Source organism: Eulemur rufifrons, chromosome 21 (assembly GCF_041146395.1).
Source record: "Eulemur rufifrons isolate Redbay chromosome 21, OSU_ERuf_1, whole genome shotgun sequence".
NCBI classification, from domain to species: domain Eukaryota; kingdom Metazoa; phylum Chordata; class Mammalia; order Primates; family Lemuridae; genus Eulemur; species Eulemur rufifrons.
The window spans coordinates 5831172-5853546 of record NC_091003.1 but is presented as its reverse complement, the minus strand read 5'-3'; the positions used below and the strand labels follow the sequence as shown (position 1 = coordinate 5853546).

At 41.7% G+C, this 22375-nt stretch overlaps 1 protein-coding gene across 1 annotated transcript in view; it reads left to right on the top strand.

The window, feature by feature from the left end:
- CFAP251 (cilia and flagella associated protein 251) overlaps positions 1 to 22375 on the top strand; it is a 63603-nt gene that overhangs the window by 601 nt on the left and 40627 nt on the right. The window contains exons 3-11 of the mRNA XM_069496822.1: positions 285 to 482; positions 1509 to 1874; positions 6768 to 6908; positions 9116 to 9225; positions 12865 to 12976; positions 13223 to 13303; positions 16459 to 16536; positions 18695 to 18745; positions 21527 to 21741. Coding sequence (XP_069352923.1) covers positions 285 to 482; positions 1509 to 1874; positions 6768 to 6908; positions 9116 to 9225; positions 12865 to 12976; positions 13223 to 13303; positions 16459 to 16536; positions 18695 to 18745; positions 21527 to 21741 — 1352 coding nt within the window. The remainder of the gene's footprint in view (positions 1 to 284; positions 483 to 1508; positions 1875 to 6767; positions 6909 to 9115; positions 9226 to 12864; positions 12977 to 13222; positions 13304 to 16458; positions 16537 to 18694; positions 18746 to 21526; positions 21742 to 22375) is intronic.

Sequence of the window (22375 nt, the reverse complement as noted above, 5' to 3'; positions counted from 1 at the left end):
AGGGGAAGGAGGAGAAGGAAAGGGAGGGGGAGGAGGAGGAAGGGGAAGGGGAGGAGGAGGGAGGGGAAGGGGAGGAGGAGGGAGGGGAAGGGGAGGAGGAGGAAGGGGAGGGGGAGGAGGAGGAAGGGGAGGGGGAGGAGGAGGAGGAGGGGGAAGAGGAGGAAGAGAAGGGGGAGGAGGAGGAAGGGGAAGAGGAGGAGGAGGAAAGGGAGGAGGAGGAGGAAGGGGAAGAGGAGGAGGGGGAAAAGAAGGAAGAGAAGGGGGAGGAGGAGGAGTGGGAGGAGGAGGAGGAGGGGGAAGAAGGGGAGGGGAAGAAGGAGGAGGAGGCAGAGGAGGAGGAAAAGGCTGGAGAAGCCCAGGAGGAAGAGGCTTCAGGAGTACAGGAAGAAACCACAGTGGAACCCCAAGAAATTACCAAGTCCACGATCAGTTTGGAGAAACTTATTACTGGTTCCCAGTCAGCCATGTCAGGAACTTTCCCAGTAAGTAGTAATTATAATTCATTCATCCATTCATTCAGAATCATTAATTGAATACTCATATAGGCCAGGCTATGTGAATATAAAACCAAATAAGACACAATCCTTTCTTTAAAGGAGCTCTAAGGTGTGTAGGGAGGCAGACCCCTAGCCAAACATTATAAAACAATATGCTAAGTGCAGTGATTGAAAGATGCACAGAAGATAAAACAGGGCCACTTAACCCAGTTTAGAGGATGGTCGGGGAAGGCTTCCTGGAGAAGGTGTGTGCCATAGCTGACTTTAGGGCTGGTCGGGGTTAGCTGAGGTGTGCTTGTCTTAGAACAGAGTCAGTATGATAATTGGTAGGCTTCCCACAGACTGCTCCCAGGAGGAGAACTCCGCTGTGGCCCAAGGATCGGTAACTCTCTGTGACGAGTCAGCCTTTTGGAGACCACCAGTGTCACTTAGAAGAATGATTTTGCTGTTGTGGTTTGCTGTGTACTGTACTACTATTAGCAGCAGTAGGCCAAGAATAAACTTGAACACTTTATTTTTAAAATATAGAATGTCCCAGCCTCCTTTTTAAAGCATTTCATAATTCCAAGGTGAGGCTAACATTAAGCCTGGCTGATTGGGAATAGAAAAGGAAAATAAATGGGGGGATGTGGTGCCCACCTGTAATCCCCCCAGCTACATAGGAGGCTGAGGTGGGAGGATCGCTAAAGCCCAGGAGTTTGAGGCCAGCCTGGGCAACACATTGAGACACTGTCTCTACCAAAAAAAAAAAAAAGAAAAAGAAAAAAGAAAAAAAAAAATTAACCAAGTGTGGTGGTACATGCCTGTAGTCCTAGGAGGCTGAGGCAAGAGGATCACTTGAGCCCAGGAGTTTGGGGTTGCAGTGAGCTATGACTGCACCACTGCACTGCGGCCTAGGTGACAAGAGTGAGTTCCTGTCTCTAAAAAAAGGTTTTTAAATTAAAAAATTTAAAAAAATGAATGGGGGAACGCTGCATTGTAATCACAATCTCCTTGTATTTCTTTTTAAAGAAAACCCGTAGAGGTAGCGAGTCAAAGCAGTCATTACAATCAGAGGGTTCCAAAACAAAAGAGGTTTCACGAGTCCTGAGCTCACAACGTGGATTTCTTGATTTGGATGGAATCAGTTCTGAGAAACAACAGGTTAGTTCCCTTGAAAGGCAGCCCTCAGGCAAGCTTGAGGAGAAAATCATCCAGATGCCCCAAGATGAACTGGGACAAGAAGGAAGAGACTTGGAACCAGAGAAGGGAAAGGAGGGACAAGAGGAAAAAGAGAAAGACGTCCAGTTCAAAGCAGGGATCTCCAAGGAGTCACTGGTGTCCACCACCTCAGAAGACATTCTGTTTCAGAAGGAGGAGGGCACCATATACCCCTTGGTAAGTGTAGCATGCTTTAATTTCCCCCAGTGCCTTGAAAGTATCGTGAAGGAGGGGAATTTTATGTTTGTGGGGGGAAAAATACCACCAGAAAGATACTTTTAAACTAATAATAGACTCACGTCTTCTAAAGTTCAGTAAAGAGCTTTGGCTGGACATGTGTGACTGAACATGAACTTGAGCGCTGCTGCATCTGGGTTCAATAGTGTTGCTCAGCAGGCAGGAAATTCCAGACATAGTTTGTCTGTTGCATAGGGTGCCATTTCACGTGGGAGACTCAAAACTGATCCCTGTCCCACCCCGCTCCTCTTGTCCATCTCTTTCCCCTCTCTCCCTCTTCTTCCTCCCCACCCTCTGCTTTTCCTTCCCTCCCCTCCTCTCTCCTTCCTCCTCTCTTTCTCTCTCTCACACTGTAATACTCCTTCATCCCACCAATTCCTCGCCATCCCCTTCTTGCCTCCCCTCTTCTGCTTTGATATCTTCACATGCTCCCAAACCATCCATCCCAAGAGGTCAGAAGTGAAAGGCATGGCAAGGGTGAAAGCCACCGTGAGAAGCCCCAGGCAGTCCAAAAGAGTCTGCCTTAGCTTCTGCTGAAAATATTCCAGGGAGGCACCATCTGCGAGGAATAAAAATATTATCATTTACCACGAGAAGGAAGAGGAGAGGTTTTTTTCCTTCTTCCTCCATCTGCTACTTTCTGAAAATTGTTTCCTAGGATTCGTTCTTTAAAAAAAAAAAAATTCTCCCCTGTAGATTCATGCCTTTGGAAGATTTGGAAGTGATTAAGTGTATATAAAGTACTTAACGTAGTCACTAACTCATAGTGAGCACTTGATAAGTGTTAACAACCGTGTGATGACGATGACAATGATGATGATGATGATGGAGGAAAGATGTCTAGTGGGAAATGCAGACAATTGAAAACCTACTTTCTGCAGATTTGAGCAATGGAGTTATAGGTTCTTTCCTGTAGCTTGTAATTGCTCAGTTTGAGAGAAAGAATAATTGAGTTTTAGAGTCCATGAAGACCTTCGTCTTGTTAGCCGGCTAACAAGGAATCAGGTAATATTCCTGATGAGAATGTGGCCTTGGTGTCATGGCCCCAGCTATCTGGGTGTGACAAGAGCCACTCCCCAGTTTAGGGTCTCCTGTTAGCCTTGGTCTCACTGCAGAACCAAAACTTTTCTAGACTGTCTCCCTTTGCAGATTTTTTAAGCTTTTTTTCCTTTCTAATGTATTTTTTTACAGACAGGGTCTTGCTATTAATATATTACCCAGGCTGGATCCGAACTTAAGCAGTCCTTACACCTTAGCTTCCTGAAATTTCTTTAACTTTTTGCCTATATTTTCCTTCTTCTTTTCCTCTACTTTACTTCATTTCCTCCTTGATTATTTTTTCTTTTTGTTAAAAATATTCAATGCTCTTTGTAAAAAATTCAGACAACATATACATGTCTAAAGGCAAAGATTCCTCTTCCTACACACACTCCCACCCCAATCCCATTTCCCTGAGATAACTACTGTTACTACTCAGTATAACTGTGTCTTTCCTGACTTTTTCATGCATATACAAACATGTTATCTGTGTGCTCATATGTGTATGTGTGCTCACATTTAGGTTTTGTTTTGTGTTTTCACCAATGTGATATTCTGCATCTCTGGAAAATGTTTTTTCACTTAATATGTCTTCGAAGGTTTCTTACATTAGTGCATGTAGCTCCACTTGTCTTTTTAATTCTTTTTTTTTTTTTTTTTTTTTGAGATGGGATCTTAGTCTGTTGCCCAGGCTAGATTGCAGTGGTGACATTATAGCTCATAGCAACCTCAAACTCCTGGGCTCAAGGGATCCTCCTGCCTCAGCCTCCCGAGTAGCTGGGACTATAGGCATGTACTACCACGCCTGGCTAATTTTTTCTATTTTTAGTAGAGATAGAGTCTCATTCTTGCTCGGGCTGGTCTTGAACTCCTGGCCTCAAGTGATCCTCCTGCCTTGGCCTCCCAGAGTGCTAGGATTATAGGCCCCTCTTTTTAAATTTAACTATTCCCCTCTCAGCGGCCATTTATGTTGCTGCTAGTTTCTTACTCTCACAAAAGGTCCTACAGTTAATGTGCTCCTCCGTCTCTCCTGTGCCTGCAGCATCCTCCTTGTCCTTTGGGGTCCCCTGCCTTAGTCCAAAGGCTGTAGTAACTCACAGTGCTCATGGTAAATAGGCCTAACTGTGGATCCCATCTCCAGCCAAGAAACAAGGTGTTTATGAGCAGGAATCTTATGAGCATCAAATTTAGTGAAATCCAATTCTGACAATAACGTTTTGTCTTCCAGATTATCATGTTTTAGAAAAATATTGATGTAAGAGGTGGTTATGTCCACAATCATTTGTCGTGAATGTTAAAACTGGTGCAAAACATGATGATTGATACTATGTGATTTCAGTAGTTGTGAGCACTGCTTGAGGAAGGTATTTCTGTGACTTCTGAGTGAAGTCAGCCTAGTTTTGACTTTGGAAGAGCTGTTGTAGCTGAAGACAGGAGTCTGCTTAGGATGTTTAGGAATGTTTTCTTTTTATAACTAATTTGTTATATGGCAAAGTTAATTTCCAGGATGAATAACATGATCCTTTTAGGATTAGCAAGTTTCCAAAAGAACAATTTCATTTGAATAAATCGGCTTTTAAGAACTAGCCAAATATTAAATAATTCTGTTCCTAGAAGTTGTAGCTTGAGACAATTATGATTCCATAATTCTACCACTCACACCCACACAATAAGAGATCTAAATATAAATATAAATTATAGGGAATGAGCAGATGGAAACAGGAGAGGGTGGGGAATGAAGAATGTAAGAGAGAGAAATCGGCCATGTTACCTGCTGTGTCTATCTTGGGGAGAAAGAATTTAACTTTATAAGTATTGTTCAAAGATAAGAAAGGAAACTTACCAGATTTTGTTTCTGTACTACAGTATAACTCACTGATTTTTAGCAGCTCCTCACTTACCCATCACTTTCAGTGCTCTACAGCATTTCATTACTTGGCCTCAGTTAATTTTAATAGATTTATTTTTGAGCGGTTTTAGGTTTATAGAAAAATTGAGCCGAAGGCACAGAGAGTGCCTGTGTACTCCCTTGCGCCTCCTTCCTCTCCAGTTTTCCCTTTTATTAACATCTAGCACATGCCTGTAGACCTAGCTACTGAGGCAGGAGGATCACTTGAGCCCAGAAGTTTGAGGTTGCATAAGTTATGATCACACCACTGTACTCTAGGCCAGACGACAGAGTGAGACCCTGTCTCAAAAAAAAAAAAAGAAAGAAAAGAAAAAGAGTAAATACCCAGGGCTGAGTAATTAATTGCCTTTCTTATAAAGTTATTTAATGGCTTTATTATAACTTGTCCATTCTACATGCTTTTAGGAAGTAAATGGAATTTCACAACATTAAGTGCTCACTGTGTGGCTGGTACTAAGCAAGGTCTGGGTCCTGGGGAGTGGAAGAATAGGAAGTTTTTTTCTATTTATTGTTGAAGACTTTCTTTTCTTTTTTAATGGAGATACAATTCACATGCTGTGAAATTTACCCTTTAACTTTTTTTAAAGTTGTAAAATAAAGACTCTATTTTCAGAGATCATTTCTGTAGTTTGTTAAATTGTGGTAAATACATACAACATTAAATTCACTGTCTTGGCCAGGCATGGTGGCTCCTTCCTGCAATCCCAGCACTTTGGGAGTCTGAGGCAGGAGGATCGCTTGAGGCCAGGAGTTCAAGACCAGCCCAGGCAACATAGCGAGACCCAGTCTCTAAAAAAAAAAAAAAAAAACAATTATCCGGGTGTGGTGGTGTATACATGCAGTCCCCACTACTCAGGAGGTGAAGGCGGGGGCATTGCTTGAGCCTAGAGACTCAAGGCTGAAGTGAGCTGTGATTGCCATTGCAGTCCAGCCTGGGTGACAGACCAAGACCCTGTCTCAAGAAAAAAAAAAAAATCCATTTTAACCATTTCAATTATACAGTTCAGTGACATTAAGTACATTCACAATGTCGTACAAGCATCACCCCTACCCATCTCCAGAACTCCTTTCATTTTGCAAAACCGAAACTCTGCACCCAATAACCAACAACTCCCCATACCTCTCCTCCCCCCAGCGCCTGGTACCCACCATTCTATTTTCTGTCCCTATGACTTTGACTATTCTAGGTATGTCATGTACGTGGAATCATACAGTATTTGTTCTTTTGTGACTGGCTTGTTCACTTATCAATGTTGTCAAGTTTCATCCATGTGGTGGCCTGTGTCAGAATTTCCTTCCTTCTTAAGGCTGAATAATTTTCCATTGTGTGGATAGACCAAAATTTGTTTCTCCATTCATCCATCAGTGGACACTTGGGTTTTTTTCAGCTTTTGGCTATTGTGAGTAATGATGCTATCAACATGGAAATGCCAGTATTTTTTAAGACCCTGCTTTCAGTAATGTCGAGTTATATACTCAAAAATTAATTGCTAGATTATAGGATAATTCTATTTTCGATTTTTTGAGGAACAGCCATGCTGTTTTCCACCAGTGCTGCACCATTTTACATTCCAACCAGCGGTGTACAAGGGTTCCAATTTTTTCACATCCTCAGAAAATTTACCCTTTTTAAAGAATATAATTTATTGGTTTTTAACATACTCACAGGGTTGTGCAAACATCATCACTGTTTCTTTCACTTGGCATCACCTTCTCAAGATTCATCCATATTGTAGCATGTTGTTAAGGACTTTCTTCGAGGGGTTTCTCTTCATTGGACTGTTGATAAGAAATCCTCCTCCAGGGACTCGTGCCAGGAACGTCTGGAGCCACAGTCCTGGGCTCAGCGCACTGTAGCATCTGCTGGTTTTACCTTTGTCTTCCAGACCATGACCTGGTCGTTTGGATGGAACAGCTCTCTTCCTGTTTACTACATTCGAGAGAAAAACCAGAGAGTTCTTCTGTATGTCTGCGCTCACAGTGCGGTCATCTACAACGTTTCCAGGAATAATCAGTACCACCTTCAGGTATGCAGGGTTTTTCTTCTTGCAGATAAAAGAGATTGTCTTTAGCTTGTGTGTAGCATTTTGTTTTGTATCTCAAGGGCTGACTCCATTATACCACCCTCATGCTTTCCTCCCTCTCTTTGAGCCACAGCAAATCTGTCTTTAGAAGCACGTGTTATTGCCCATTGTCTCTCTGATTCTAATCAGAACCAGCTTACAAACAACAGTTGATTTAATTTTATAGTTACAAGAATTATAAACATTTGTACTTTTTACATTTCTGCAAACATGTGGACAGTGTAGCTCATGTCTCCACAGAACTGTGGTAAAACAAAGAAGGGCAGCTGCTCAGCAGGGATAAGACCTGATGGACACAGACTCCTCCAGTTCCCAAGGGGCTGTGATCCTTACAACCATGCTGAGAAGTGGGTGTTAGTATACCCATTTTATAGAAGAAGAAACTGAGGCCCAGAGTGATTTAAGTGACTTGCCCAAGAGTGCCACTGGTAAATGATAAATCTAGGTCTCCTGACTCGAAAGTATTCAGTAGGTGTTAAGTAAGTAAGTATTAAGTTGTCCTCTTTTCCCTCCCTCCCTTCAGCAGCTCTGCTTACTTTCTCCTTCTCTGAGCCTCCCCGCACGTCCCACGTGCCTGCCCTCGTCACACCACTCCACTTCCTCCTTTCATTCTCACCGTTGACCTATCCAAATGTCCTATTTCATAGTATCAGACTTTCCACTAGTTGACCCTGTAAACAGTTCCATGTTACCCTTTCAGCTGACGTATGTTGTTATAGGACCTTCCTTAGTCGACACCCAGATCAAAAACACCCCGGAGTATTTGCCAGGAGCCCAGTCAGTACCCAGTGTTGTGCCAGGGATCTAAGATACTGGGGCACAACTTAAGGAATTTACTCTCTAGAAGTCCAGAAATACAGACGACAAAATCAACAAGCAGCTCCCCTCGGAGCTTCATTGAATGTGTGGCAGTGAGCACACACAATGGTTTCCGCGGAGGCAGGTGGGAGAGATTGTCGTCGCAGGCTCAGTCGCAGAGGAGCAGGAATGCGCAGAGGGGCTGAGAGGAAGAAGCATGTCTGGCAGGAGTCCAGCCTTGCCAGGGCCAGGTGGCTGGCAATGGCCTTGACCATTCATTGATTCCTTCCGCCAATATTCATCACAGCCGCTGTGTTTCAGACCATGGGTGTGTAGTCATGGAGAAAACAGATCTATTCCCTGCTCTCATGGAGCTTGCAGTTTCCTGTGGAGACAACAGACATTACACAAGTGAACACATGCATGTATGACTACAAACTGTGACCAGTGCTCCAAGGAAATGTGAAAATGCTCTGAGAGAAGTCAGGGAGAGAGATTTACTTTTTAGATGGAGTGGTCAGGGACGAAAAAAGTGCTGTTTCTGGTGAGACTTGAAAGATGAGAATGAGCCAAACAAAGTTTGGGAGGAGAACATTCCAGACAGAGGGAGCTCCAAGTGCTTGGGCCTTGTGTGGGAGGCCCAGAAAGAAGGCCATTGTGGCTGGTGCAGAGTGAGGGAGAGAGATGAGGTACGAGGGAAACGGGGGCTATTTCCCAACAGGAAGTGCTGCTATTTATGTTTCTAGAGGATTCCTCTGTTGTGGAGGGAAAGGATGATAGGAGGATACGAGTGGAAATAGAGAGACCAGTGAGGAGCCCATTGCCCCAGAGCTGCTCAGTGACCTAAGTGAATAGTGTTTTAGGGGGATGAGGCTGGCGGAGAGGTTCAGGATGGCTGCTGGGGGAGAGAGCCCAGAATGTGGCCTTCTGGATCCTTGAGTGCAGCCTTTTGACTGAATCCAAATTTTATAGAACAAATCCTTTTAATGAAGGCCTAGAACACCCCTGGCCCAGATGTTTATTCTCTTGATCTGCAGTCAGATGCTGTACCCCTGAGCTATACCCACTGGCCCCTGGGTTGGAGTTGGGTACACGTCTTGACCCCTAGGGAGCCACGGTTGCTGTGGGGAGTATAGCTTATCTTTCAGGTGTTTGGAGGGAGAGGCAGTTTGAAAACCATCCACTGGGAGATGGAGGAACCCCAGGGAAGGCCAGAGGGAGGAGAATTTTTAGCTAGATGAGCATTGGTTGAAAGAAGCTCAGACCTCCGTGGGGGCCCAGCCTTTCTCGATGGTGCCCAGGGCTGGGCAGCGTCCTGGATGTCTCAGAGCATTTTCTCTCCATTTCTGTAGGGACACCCCAATGTTATCTCCTGCCTCTGCGTCAGTGAAGACAGGCGGTGGATTGCCACAGCAGACAAAGGGCCGGACTGCCTGATAATTATATGGGACTCCTTTACAGGGTAGGCCTTGTGCAATCACTTCTTCTTCTTCTTTTTTTTTTTTTTTTCCCTAATTTCTGTAGAGTATCTGCCACCTTGACTAAGCAAAGAATGAGTAATGCTGGGGCCTAGAAACTTGGTTTGTTGGTGTTCCAGGGTAGACTGGGCTAAGGGAGGGCTGATTTCATACTAACCCAGCTCACACAAATGCAAAACATAAATCAAATGCCAAATCTGTCATTACAATGAGAAACTTTACTTTCACAAGGACAGATTTTCTAGTCACAGGTCAGGCTAACTCTTCTGGGCAGTTTTTTTTTTTTTTTCAGACAGAGTCTTGCTCTGTTGCCCAGGCTAGAGTGCTGTGGCGTCAGCCTAGCTCACAGCAACCTCATACTCCTGGGCTCAAGTGATCCTCCTCCCTCAGCCTCCCGAGTAGCTGGGACTACAGGCATGCACCACCATGCCTGGCTAATTTTTCTGTATATATATTTTTAGCTGTCCATATAACTTCTTTCTACTTTTAGTAGAGACCGGGGTCTCCCTCTTGCTCAGGCTGGTCTCGAACTCCTGAGCTCAAACAATCCACCGGCCTCGGCCTCCCAGAGTGCTAGGATTACAGGCGTAAGCCATCGCGCCTGGCCCACGTGTCGACTTTTTAAAAATAGTTTTAATACATTTTAATGAAAAACTGTTACATTTAATGGAAATAATACATTTTAATAGAAAACATTGGCTTACCATTTCAAATCTAGTTCTCTTTCTAGAAGTAATCAATTTGATGTATTTCCTTCCAGAACATTTGCTATTGTTTTAATTACGTATATTTAGACATCATCATGTGGTTTTTCTCCACAACATTTTTAGTGTGATCTTTTTCCAAACATAAATCTGACGGTGTCACCCCTCTCTGATTGAAACCCTTCGGGGACTGCCCATTGCCAAATCAGCCTGTTACGGAGAGAGAATATGCACCTTGCGCTGGAGCTGTGCATACACTTCCCCTAGAAAGCGAAATGCCCCTGCCTGCGTGCTTAGCCGTCATCTGCAGCTGTTACGTGCTTTCAGCTGCAAGTCGTGGAACATCCAGCTAAACTGCTAGGGAAAGTCATTATCTCATGCAGCAGGAAGTCTGCAAAGTCTGCCAGCAGAAGGGTGAGAGTCCTTCATGTGTGTCTCTTCTCCTAAGCTTTTGCTGATGGAAGCTCCTCACCAGACAGAGCAAGCCCCCTTCTGGTGTTGATCCATGGCTTATTTTACATTTTTGAAGCTATTTCCCTCCTAGACTCAGAGCAAGTTGAGGATGGTGATTTTTTAAAAAAAAATTACAAAGGAAACCAATTCAAAAGCATTAGCAATTCAAATGCTATGTCAAGATGAGTTTTATGATATCCCAAATGATGACTTTGGGACTCAGAAAAGATTATTCAGGGGTGCTTTGGTTTTAGAATTAATATTCACTTTATTTAATTGACAAATTAAAAACTGTAGTTCTTCCTTAAGCTTTTCTTTCATCTTAAAAATCTTACTCTATAAATCTAGCATACTTTTGCAATCACCTTTGAGGAGGCTTTGATTAATGTTTAGACCCACTTACAAATTTGGTTATTAACTCCTCTTAAACATTTTTAAACTGCATTTAGAAATTTAATATATTCAGTTTCATTTTTAAGTTTTTTAGTAGTCTGATTAACAAACAGATCCTCCACCAGTACTTAAGTAATTCTTATAAATCTAGTAAATTAGACATAACTGTGGTAAATCTTAAGTTCTCTGAAGTGTTCTAATATTGTTTATAAACTTAATACGATTTCAATTTAAAATCACAAGTCTAAATCAACTACATAGTTTAAATTAGAATCACTAATCTGTTAGGGATTCTGATATGTCAAATTCACTTAAACATCACACATTCCTAAAAAAATGAACAAATTCTCTTGTCACAACTATGTTAATGGTACAGGTCCGACTGACTTTATTTTCTCTATATTTAATTCTAAATATTTCCAGGGATAGGACACCTTTTCCCACTAAGGTTTTCATTGTGTCATTCCCAACAATTTTGGGACTGCCTTCCCAGGTGAATTGTTGGGGTTACTTCTCAGTGGGATGAAGTTTTTCATGTGACAGAGAACCAGACCGGCCCTCAGCTGGGACACAGACTTGGTTCCAGCCTATTGGGACACTGATGTGACATCCTGAGGCCTGTTTATATTCGCTGTGACAAGGACTCCATAACAACAACAAAAACGGGAGTCCCAGAGCCAACAGTCGTGGTTTAAGTCTTACTATCTATCGCCTGCTCTTCCATCCCAGTAGAGGTCAGCTGACCCCTCCTTCCGCAGTCAGCTTGCTTCCATTGCTGCTTGCATTCTTTGGCTCTCTCAGATATTTAAATTTCATCTAATTAAATTCTGCATATGTCGAGGCTTTGTCTAGATCATACAATTCTAAGTCTTGCCAGTAACACAGTACAGAAGGGTATAAATAAAAAATGAAAGTTCCTCCTCACCCAAAACCCATCTCCAGAGTAACCATTGTTTATAGTTTGCAGTCTGTTCCTCCAGGATTTTCTGCTACTCTCTCTCTCTCTCTCTCTTTCTCTCTCCGTCTCTGTCTCTCATATGATCAGGGTGATGCTTTTGTTTTGTAATTTGCTTTTTTCACAAAATTTTGGTCACTTTCCTAATCTACCTCATTCTTTTCGAAGGCTGCATGGTTTTTCATTATATGGTTATGCCATAATATTTTTCAGCAATTTGTATATGGTATATGAATGAACATTCATGTTGTTTCATTTTTGCTATTAAAGCAGTGCCACAATGACCATGAATTCTCATTGATTTCTGTTTACTTTTGCTATTATTTCTCTAGGAAAAAGTTGTAGGAGTGGAATTACCGGGCCGTAGGGTGTATACACTGAAAATTTTGACAGATACAGCCAAACTGCTGTCTGGAAAGGCTGTGCTCATTTACATTCCCACCTATGTAGGAGAGTGCCCGTTTTCCTGGAGCTGGGACATTGTCCTAGTCATCTTTTTTCATATCTGAATCCTTCATGCCTGGCACAGCATGGGCACCCAGGAACGAGTGACTGAGAGACTAGAGCTTATGAAGAATGGAAACAGCACATTTGCATACTGCCCTGAGTTAGGCTGTATTTTCTTTATTTATTATTGAGGTAAAATTCACATAACATAAAATTAACCATTTTAAAGTATCCAATTCAACGGCATTTAGTACATTTGCACTGTTGTGCAGCCATCACCTCTATCTAGTTCCAAAACACTTTCATCGCTCCCAAAGGACACTCTGCACCCATTGTCAGTCACTCCGCATTTCTCTCTCCCCTCCAGCTTCTGGCAACCACCAGTCTACTTTCTGTCTCTGTGGATCTGTCTACTCTGGACATTTCATATAAATGGCACTGTACAACATGTGGCCTTTTGTGTCTGGCTTCTTTCACTCAGCATCATGTTTTCGAGGCTCATCCATGTTGTAGTACGTGTCGGTGCTTCATTCCTCTTTATGGCTAAATAATAGTCCATTGTGTGGATACGTCACATTTTTTTTGTTATGTGTTTGGAAGGTTTGAGCTGAGCTCCCTGGGAAATCAGGCAGACCTCGGCAAGTGCTGTTCCTCCTTGTCCTGTTTTGCAGTATTCCCGTGCACACAATATTTGACAGCTGCCCAGAAGGGAACGGCATCAGGGCAATAGCCATGACCCTGGACGCCAAGTATCTGGCAACCATCTCAGATGCCGAGATCCAGGTAAAGGGCCCTTTGGGTCAGCCTCTGCAAGCTTGGCAGCGCTGCACAGTCCGTGTGGCATCAGTGACGTTCTCAGGAGACAGCCAGACTTCACTGCACAGAGTCAGGGCCTCTCTGCTTGTGGCTTAGCTGGTGGTACTTTGCTTAGTTACCTGAAGTTGCAGGCAGGGTCACTGCAAGAGGTGTAAGTTGCTTCAGCAGCCTTCAGAGACCTTGTCATGCCCCTCTGTCTGCTATCGTTTTCAGGAAGTGTGCATCTGGAAGTGGACTTTAGCAGTGGACACACCGGCATGTACTCTCAAACTCCCCAAAGAGTATGGATTTCAGGTGAGTTCAGTTTGAGCCTGTAAACATGAATGTAAAGTTACACTGATGCCAAGTCAAAACCTCCTTTTTTAGTGGAGTTTTATGATGGTGCAGTTGAGCTTTTTAAAAACACTTTCATATCCCTAATCTCATTTTATCTTTGATAATAATAGGTAATATTTTTCATGCACTTATTATGTGCCAGATTCTGCTAAATTCTTTACTTATGTTATCTCACATAATCCATGCAAATATGCTAGCAAGAAGATATTAATATCTGTGGAATACTATTATTAATTATTAAATAATTTGTCTACAGTCACCCAGCTAGCAGCGTTTCATATTCAAGCAGCATGCTCTTACCTGCTTCTAACCTTGTAGCTGACTTGTGAGCTATATAAAGAAGTTATTATTATCACTCTCAATTTACATGAGGTGACTTGCCAAGGACACCCAGAAAGTTTGCATCAGGTCTGTTGCTGTCCTGCATCACTGCTCTCTGCCGTTGTACATTGTCTTGTTCACCCTTGCACCCTTCTTTCACTGCACGTTTATTGAGTCCCTGCTCTGTACCAGGCACTATGATAAGTACACACCTGGCTTACAGGATCTAACTCCCCAACAGAGGGTTTTAGTAACTAGATGCAGCCTTATACCCATCTTCTCTCCTTTCCCCCCAACATTCCTCCTGCCCATGAAAACTTTTCTTCTTGACCTTGCGCTAATACAGTAGTCACCAACAACATGGCTACTTAGGATAGATCTTTCCTATTGCTGCAAAAAACACCTTTGGGATTTTGGTAGAGATTGTACCAAATCTGTAGATCAGTCATCTTCAGAGTATTGCCTTCCAATTCATGAGCACAGGATATCTTACTATTTATTTATGTCGTCTTTAATTTCCTTCAGCAATGTTTTGTAATTGCCAGTTTACAGATCTCTCACTTCCTTGGTTAAATTTATTCCTAAGTATTTTGTTGTTTTTTTGATGCTATTGTAAATGGAATTGTTTTCTTAATTTCCTATTCAGATTGTTCATTGCTAGTATATAGAAAGGCAGCTGGTTTTTCTTTTTTTAAGAGATAGGGTTCTACTCTTTATCAGTGGTGAGAAAAAAAAAAAAAAAAGATTGGGTCTCACTCTGTCACCCAGGCTGGAGTGCAGTGGCCCGATTATAGATCATGGATCGAACTGCTGGGCTCAAGGGATCCTCCTGTCTCAGCCTCTACAGGTGCTCACCATGCCTAACTAATTTTTTTTTTACTATATTTTATAGAGATGGGGTCTTGCTGTGTTGTCCAGGCTGATCTTGAATTCTGGGTCTTAAGCAATCTTCTTGCCTTGGCCTCCCAAAGAGCTGGGATTATAGACATGAGCCAGAGTGCCCGGCCACAGCTGATTTTTGTGTGTTGATTTTGTATCCTGCAACTTTGCCAGATACATGTGACTATTTAAATTTAAATTGATTAAAATGAAATTAAGTTACAAATTGAGTGCCTCAGTTTCACTGGCCACATTTCAAGTACTCATTAGCTACATGTGGCTGTTGGCTACTGTATTTGACAGCAGAAATTATAGAACAGTTCCATTATCACAGAAAGTTCTATTAGACAGTGCTACAGAAGCACCCCAACTCTGGATAAACTCCACCATCAGCCTTCTCTGTACCCCTAGCTGTAGCTGGATATACAGAAAGCTGAAGAGAACCACCCAACTGAGCTGATTCATTTGACCTTGAATCCAGTCATAAAGTTCAAAAGGGCTCTCAGCACTGCCTGCTTGTCCTAGTGGGCTCTCTCTGTCCCCAAGGACGACAGTTCCCCCCTTCCTCACTACTCCCACAGCCCTTTCCCTCACCTAGCTGGCAACTAGCTCTCATATGTCACTGGGAAAACGGAAGCCATCAGATACAAACACTGGCCCGTTCTCACTCCCAAGCCCGCAGCTTACTTCCAACCTCACTGTCTTCTCTTATTTCCCTCTGATTGCCACGATGGGCCAGTGCACAGGGTGTCTTGCTATTTATTTATGTCTTCTTTAGTTTCTGACTCCCCTCTCACCTTCTCAGGGCCCTCTCCTGCAGCTGCCACCTCTCCCTCTCTGGGTCATTATTCCCCTCAGCACAGAGACATGCTTTCGTGTCACCTGTCTTTAAAGAGCTCCTTTTGACCCCCCGTCTCTCCCCTCTGCTTGTCTTCACAGTGAAACTGCTCAGAGGAGTTGTCTCCACTCGCTTTCTCTGCTTCCTCATCTTCCTTCACTTTTTTTCCTGCAAGAAATATTTGATCTCTTTAAAATTTCTTTCTTTCTTTCTTTTTTTTTTTTTTTTTTTTTTGAGACAGAGTCTCGTTCTGTCACCCTGGCTAGAGGTGTTTGTGATACACTTTGTTTTGTCTGTTCTTCTTCGCACCCAGGCTTTTGTGCTGTCCTGATATCAATGCTCAGACGCTGGCATTGGTAGTTTATATTCCTGCAGTGGTGCAGCAAGTGATGGGTTAGGAACAGGTGTGGAGATGGGGTGGGAGCAGTAGAAACAGAACTTAAAAAGCTTTTCTTCAGTCTGTCCCTCAACACTGCCTCCTGCAGCCCCTTGCCTCAGGCTGCAGCCACCCACCTCCCACACACATTTCAAGACGCACGCCTCATGGCTCCCCACGAGTATCTGGCTTTGTTGTTGCTGCTCTTATTGTTTTGTTTCTGCATTTAGTGTTTCCCCCATTTCCATGGTTTCTGCAGGGTTGATTTTTAGGAAGGGAGCCAGCAACTCATGCTATTCACCATCTTGGCAGGAATCAGAAACCTCTTCCAATATCTTGCATTCATTCCAAGATACCGTGTGGCCCTGTCAAAGTTAGAAATGTGTATGCAGCCGACTTTGTCCAAAGGACACAGAATAAAGGTTATTGATGAATACTGGTTTACTTTTGCTTGTTCCAATTTATAGATGATGAATTATAATAAATAAGGCTAGAAAGAGAACACATTTGACACCATTTATTTTAATAACCAGTATTTAAATGATATTCTTATTGCTTACCAAATGCCATGTCTTTTCTGTTTTATATTCCTACTCATTTATTTTAATTAAAATTATTATTTAAGTTTAACATTCAGCTTAGCCAGGGTGAGACACAAAATTTATTATCATTAATATATTTCCATACTTTATATTTCAGAACTACCTTATTTTTAATCCAACAAATAATAAAGAATTGGTGAGCAATAGTAAAACACAGGCCATATATTATTCATGGGTAAGTGGAAATGTTTTGATTTGTTTTAAATGTGGGTACGAGTGTATATTCGTTCTTTGAGTACAGATGTTTTGATAATGTAACAATATAGTATCTCCATTTAGGAAGCAATGAATATATATTAAAATGTTTTGATTTAATTATAGTATTTATTTTAGTCCCATTGGAAATTAGCATATTAAATCAGAAGCAGATAATTTAATTGTATTAAAATAATGAGGAAAATATTTATTTGAATATATTTAACAAGTCTAATATATAGGATTTGTTGAGACCTTGGACTTTATTCCCTGTTAGAACCAAGGAATTAGCAAACAGATCAGTGATATATGTACCACCACAGGGCAAAATCATGAGATTAAAAAAACAGTGAAATTACGCCGGGCACGGTGGCTTGTGCCTATAATCCCAGAGCTTTGGGAGGCCAAGGTGGGAGGATTGCTTGAGGCCAGGAGTTTGAACTAGCCTGGGCAACATAGCAAAACTCCACTTCTACAAAAAAAATTTTAAAAAAATAAATAGAAAAGAAATCAAACATGGAATTGCCATATAACTCAGCAATTCCTAGGTATTTACCTAAAAGAATTGAAAACAGGCCTCCAAACAAATACTTTTACGTAAATGTTCATAGCAGCAACACTATTTGCAATATCTAAAAGGTAGAAACAAACCGAATGTCTATCAACTGATGAATAGGTAAACAAATACAGTGTATCCATACAAGGAATATTATCGTATAAAGTACTGATGCAGGCCACGGCGCGGACGAGCCTTGAAAACATTATGCTAAGTGAAAGAAGCCAGACACACACAGTCACATACTGTATGATTCCATTTATATGGAATGTCCAGAATAGGCAGATGCACAGAAACGGAGAGGGCATTGGTGGTTGTCAGGGGCTGGGAAAGCAGGGCATAGAAAGCGACTGCTCAGTGGGCAGGGGGTTTACTTCCGGGGTGAGGAAAATGTCTTGGAACTAAATGTCTTGGAACCAGATAGAGATGGTGGTTGCACGGCATTGTGAATATATTAAATTCTACTGAATACTTATGTACTTTAAATTGGTTAATGGTTGATTTTATGTTAAGTGAATTTTACCTCAATAAAAAAATTGCAAAGCAAAAAACAAAAAGACATTGAATCACTGATTGTCAGTGATATTCATTACTTCAGGTATTTATTATAGTTCTAAAGCCTTATTAATGTGTAATTCAAATTTGCATTAACTGCCACGTAAAGTCACAATCATTTGTGGTATTTTTTATGGATTTACTTTTCTTTCAGAATGTTTTTTTTTTTTTTTTTTTTTTTGTTGAGACAGAGTCTCACTTTGTTGCCCAGGCTAGAGTGAGTGCCGTGGCGTCAGCTTAGCTCACAGCAACCTCAGACTCCTCGGCTTAAGCGATCCTACTGCCTCAGCCTCCCGAGTAGCTGGGACTACAGGCATGCGCCACCATGCCCGGCTAATTTTTTCTATATAGATTTTTAGTTGTCCATATAATGTCTTTCTATTTTTAGTAGAGACGGGGTCTCACTCAGGCTGGTCTCGAACTCCTGACCTTGAGCGATCCACCCGCCTCGGCCTCCCAGAGTGCTAGGATTACAGGCGTGAGCCACCGCGCCCGGCCTCAGAATGTTTTTAAATGTTCCCTGCGGCAACAAGTTCTCTTATTTTTTTATTTTTATTTTTATTTTTTTTTGAGACAGAGTCTCACTCTGTTGCCCAGGCTAGAGTGAGTGCCGTGGCGTCAGCCTAGCTCACAGCAACCTCAAACTCCTGAGCTCAAGCGATCCTCCTGTCTCAGCCTCCCAAGTAGCTGGGACTACAGGCATGCACCACCATGCCCGGCTAATTTTTTTCTATATATATTTAGCTGTCCATATAATTTCTTTCTATTTTTAGTAGAGATGGGGTCTCGCTCTTGCTCAGGCTGGTCTCGAACTCCTGAGCTCAAACGATCCGCCCAGCTCGGCCTCCCAGAGTGCTAGGATTACAGGCGTGAGCCACCACGCCCGGCCAACAAGTTCTCTTAAGGTGTAGAAATTGCAACTTTCTGACCTGTTTAGATGTATTTGTTTTGATTTTGTTATCATGTAGTTCTTCTTTTGGAAACCAGGTCTTTTTTTAGTAGTGATTATTTTTTCTGTACTTATCAGAATGAAGAGAAAGAGACACTTGCTCACAGTGCCCCACTTTTAACAGAAAAAGTGAGTATGCCTGCTGCATTTTTATACATCACATTTTGTGGAGAATAAATACGTATGTGCAAGCTTAGTTGCTTTAGGCTGTTCTTTGTACATGTTGATATGAAACCATTGGGAAATAATTTGAAAGATTTTACTTGGTTCCTTTATCCATACTGAATTGTCAGTTGAAAATAATGAAAATATTGTTAAAAATATAATATTATGGAGAAAAAAATTACTGAGAAAAAAATGTGATGGCTTTTACAACGGATATGTGCATAGTAACAAAGAACAAAAGTTAATCTGAAGTGGTGTAAGTAGAGCAGCTGAATGTGAGTGGATCCCTTATAAAGCTGCTCAGTTTCAGAATAATAAACAATGATATTGGGTATTTACATATTTAAAAGTCAGTAGGAAGGTGGTGAACCAGAGGTTGAGAGAACATTTCATCTTGCCTGCTTCTCTCAAGCTGTTATGTCTGAAGTGGAACTCGAGTTCTGCCTCCTGTAGCATTTTCTGCATTTGAGACCCAGGTACTCTCCCTCAGTGAGCACCTTATGACGATTTTTCTGCTGCTTTTCTTCTCTTTTGGTATGATTTGTAGGAATTTTTTTTTTTTTTTCTTTTTTTTGAGACAGAGTCTCACTCTGTTGCCCGGGCTAGAGTGCTGTGGCGTCAGCCTAGCTCACAGCAACCTCAAATTCCTGGGCTCAAGCAAGCCTCCTGCCTCAGCCTCCTGAGTAGCTGGGACTACAGGCATGTGCCATCTGCCCGGATAATTTTTTCTATATATATTTTTAGTTGTCCAGCTAATTTCTTTCTATTTTTAGTAGAGATGGGGTCTCATTCTTGCTCAGGCTGGTCTCGAACTCCTGAGCTCAAACAATCCACCTGCCTCGGCCTCCTAGAGTGCTAGGATTATAGGCGTGAGCCACCGCGCCTGGCCAGAATTTATTTTTTAAGGGGCCATGCTAAAAGGGGAAAAAAAAAAAAAGATGAGATGGATGGACACAAGGAAAAATTATTCTGTCTTTTCAGAAATTAAAGTACCAAAAACTATAGTCAATTCTCATTATTATATAGTTATGTTCTATAAAGTCTCTACAAACACTGAATTAGCAAATACTGAACCATTGCTTCTAGGGCAAATACAGGATTAGGTTCCTGTGAGCCTCTGATCACATTTCCACCAAATGATCAATAACTAACCTTGTTTTATATATATTTGCTGTTTAAAGATACCATATTTAATATATATCATTGATTCATTAATGTTGAACTCACAGCTAACGGTGCTATAACTCATGCCTTCTGAACGAAGGTCATCTAACACATGTATTTTTGCAATAAGGCACATCACAGCCTTCTTTTGCTTAGGAACACTGCACATCACTTTAGCACTATGTTTGGGGGCCAACATAAGTCGTGAAATCACCAACAAAAAGCACCCCAAAAATGCAAACAACATGGTTATTGACCACAAAAGGATACTTGTTTACAATATAAGAGCTGAAACAAGAAGGCAGAGCATTGCCTTGTTTGACCTCAGCTGGGAATGTTCGCGTTGGATGAGTCAAATTTTTTGCCACTCTGTACATGAAAACCTGCAGATGACCATCAGAGTGCTATGAGTATTAATTGGGAGGGTTATGAATAAATTCTAGCAAGTAGGTGAATTCAGAAATACAGAATCCACAAATAATGAGCATTGATTGCAAGTTGAAATGATAAAAATGCTTCGTATTGAAACATTGCTGCTCTTAGAAAGAACCTGATGCTCTTGCTTGACCAATTATTTTACTGTTCCTCTTATGTTCAAGTCAGAAGAGGTAAACCCTAGGATGTCCTCTGCATAATTAGAGAATTGGGCAGCAGACTTGTATTATGTGACAGGGGGGCTTTATCACTGCCCTGGGTTCTTTTGATACTTCATCTCAGACGCTAAGAAAGATGGCCTAGTGCCTTATTTCCATAGCACAAATTCAATAGGGAGTCTTACTCAGGGCATTTCTATGTACACTGCTTACATAATTTCTACTGATGGGAAAACACCTTATGATCAAAAGAGACTGGGAGAATTATTTTATGATGTTTTACAACCGGAATATGCTTTTGCCCACAACAGATATCAGTTTCTTTATCGGTCTCTGAAACCTCCGTAAGAGAAGTTTAACAGGTATAACAGTGATTATCTATTCTTTTACTTGCTTTAAACAAACAGTTTAGGCCGGGCGCGGTGGCTCACGCCTGTAATCCTAGCACTCTGGGAGGCCGAGCTGGGCGGATCGTTTGAGCTCAGGAGTTCGAGACCAGCCTGAACAAGAGCGAGACCCCATCTCTACTAAAAATAGAAAGAAATTATATGGACAGCTAAAAATATATATAGAAAAAAAAAAAATTAGCCGGGCATGGTGGCACATGCCTGTAATCCCAGCTACTCGGGAGGCTGAGACAGGAGGATCCCTTGAGCTCAGGAGTTTGAGGTTGCTGTGAGCTAGGCTGACGCCACGGCACTCACTCTAGCCTGGGCAACAAAGTGAGACTCTGTCTCAAAAAAAAAAAAAACAGTTTAATTGAACGCAGTACATAACCCTTCACTTGCTCTTAGCAAACCTTCAGAGGTTCAGAACTGCCTGGACCATGGCAATCCATGGGAGATGGTTTTTAGTTAGTGTTTTTTTTTTTTTCCTTTCTCTTTTTCCCAGTGTATTTCAGCATAATGTTACAAAATGTCGTGTTGATCAGTGATTTGTTTTATATTTATTACCAACCATAACTCATAACCTGTCTTTTGAAACACAGACCTTCAACAAGCTCGTGGGAAAATTTAGCCAGTCCATCTTTCACTTGAATTTGACACAAATACTCTCAGCCACGATGGAAGGGAAGCTGGTCGTCTGGGACATACACCGCTCACCATCGTCTTCATCCGCCTCTTTGGGAGCGCCCTACATCAAGCCGTGTAAACTGGTTCATTTGCAGAAAGAAAGTATCACTGTGCTTACTACAGTTGATAGGTAATTGTTGAAAAGTAGCTATAGATGATTATAAAAATATTCTAAAACCCCTTTGGATGTATATGCACATTTTTATATGCATAGAATATTTCTGAGGAGAGTCACCATTAACTGGAAACATTGAGCCTCCTCTGAGGAAAAGAACTGAGAACTGGGAGCACGGCTGGAGGTGGATATACTTCTTATAGTCCCGTTTGCACTATTTGGAATTTTGAAAAATCATGTGTTAAAAAATCCCTTTGTGTTGAGGAAACAAAAAGTAACTGATTTTTTCTTCTGTGCCAATTAGATTTATTTTTGCACCTAAAATTTTACATACTTTAAATTTAAGAAAATAACTCAAAGAGTTATATTGTTTTTTCTGGTTACAAAATAACATTTACCCATTATGAAAAGATAAAATACATCAGAACTTTATAAAATTCACTCACTCTTTGATTTTGAGCAGCTGTGGAAACTCAGAGATGGTCAGTTAGAACAGGGTCTGCATTCCAGCAGCAACCCTTCCTTGCTGAGTGACCTTGAGCAAGGGACTTAACCTTGCTGGGCCTCCATTTCTATGTGTAAAATGGGCATAACAACACTGTCTCTCTCAGAGTGGTTTATGAGGATTTCGTGAGACAAGGCATGTAAA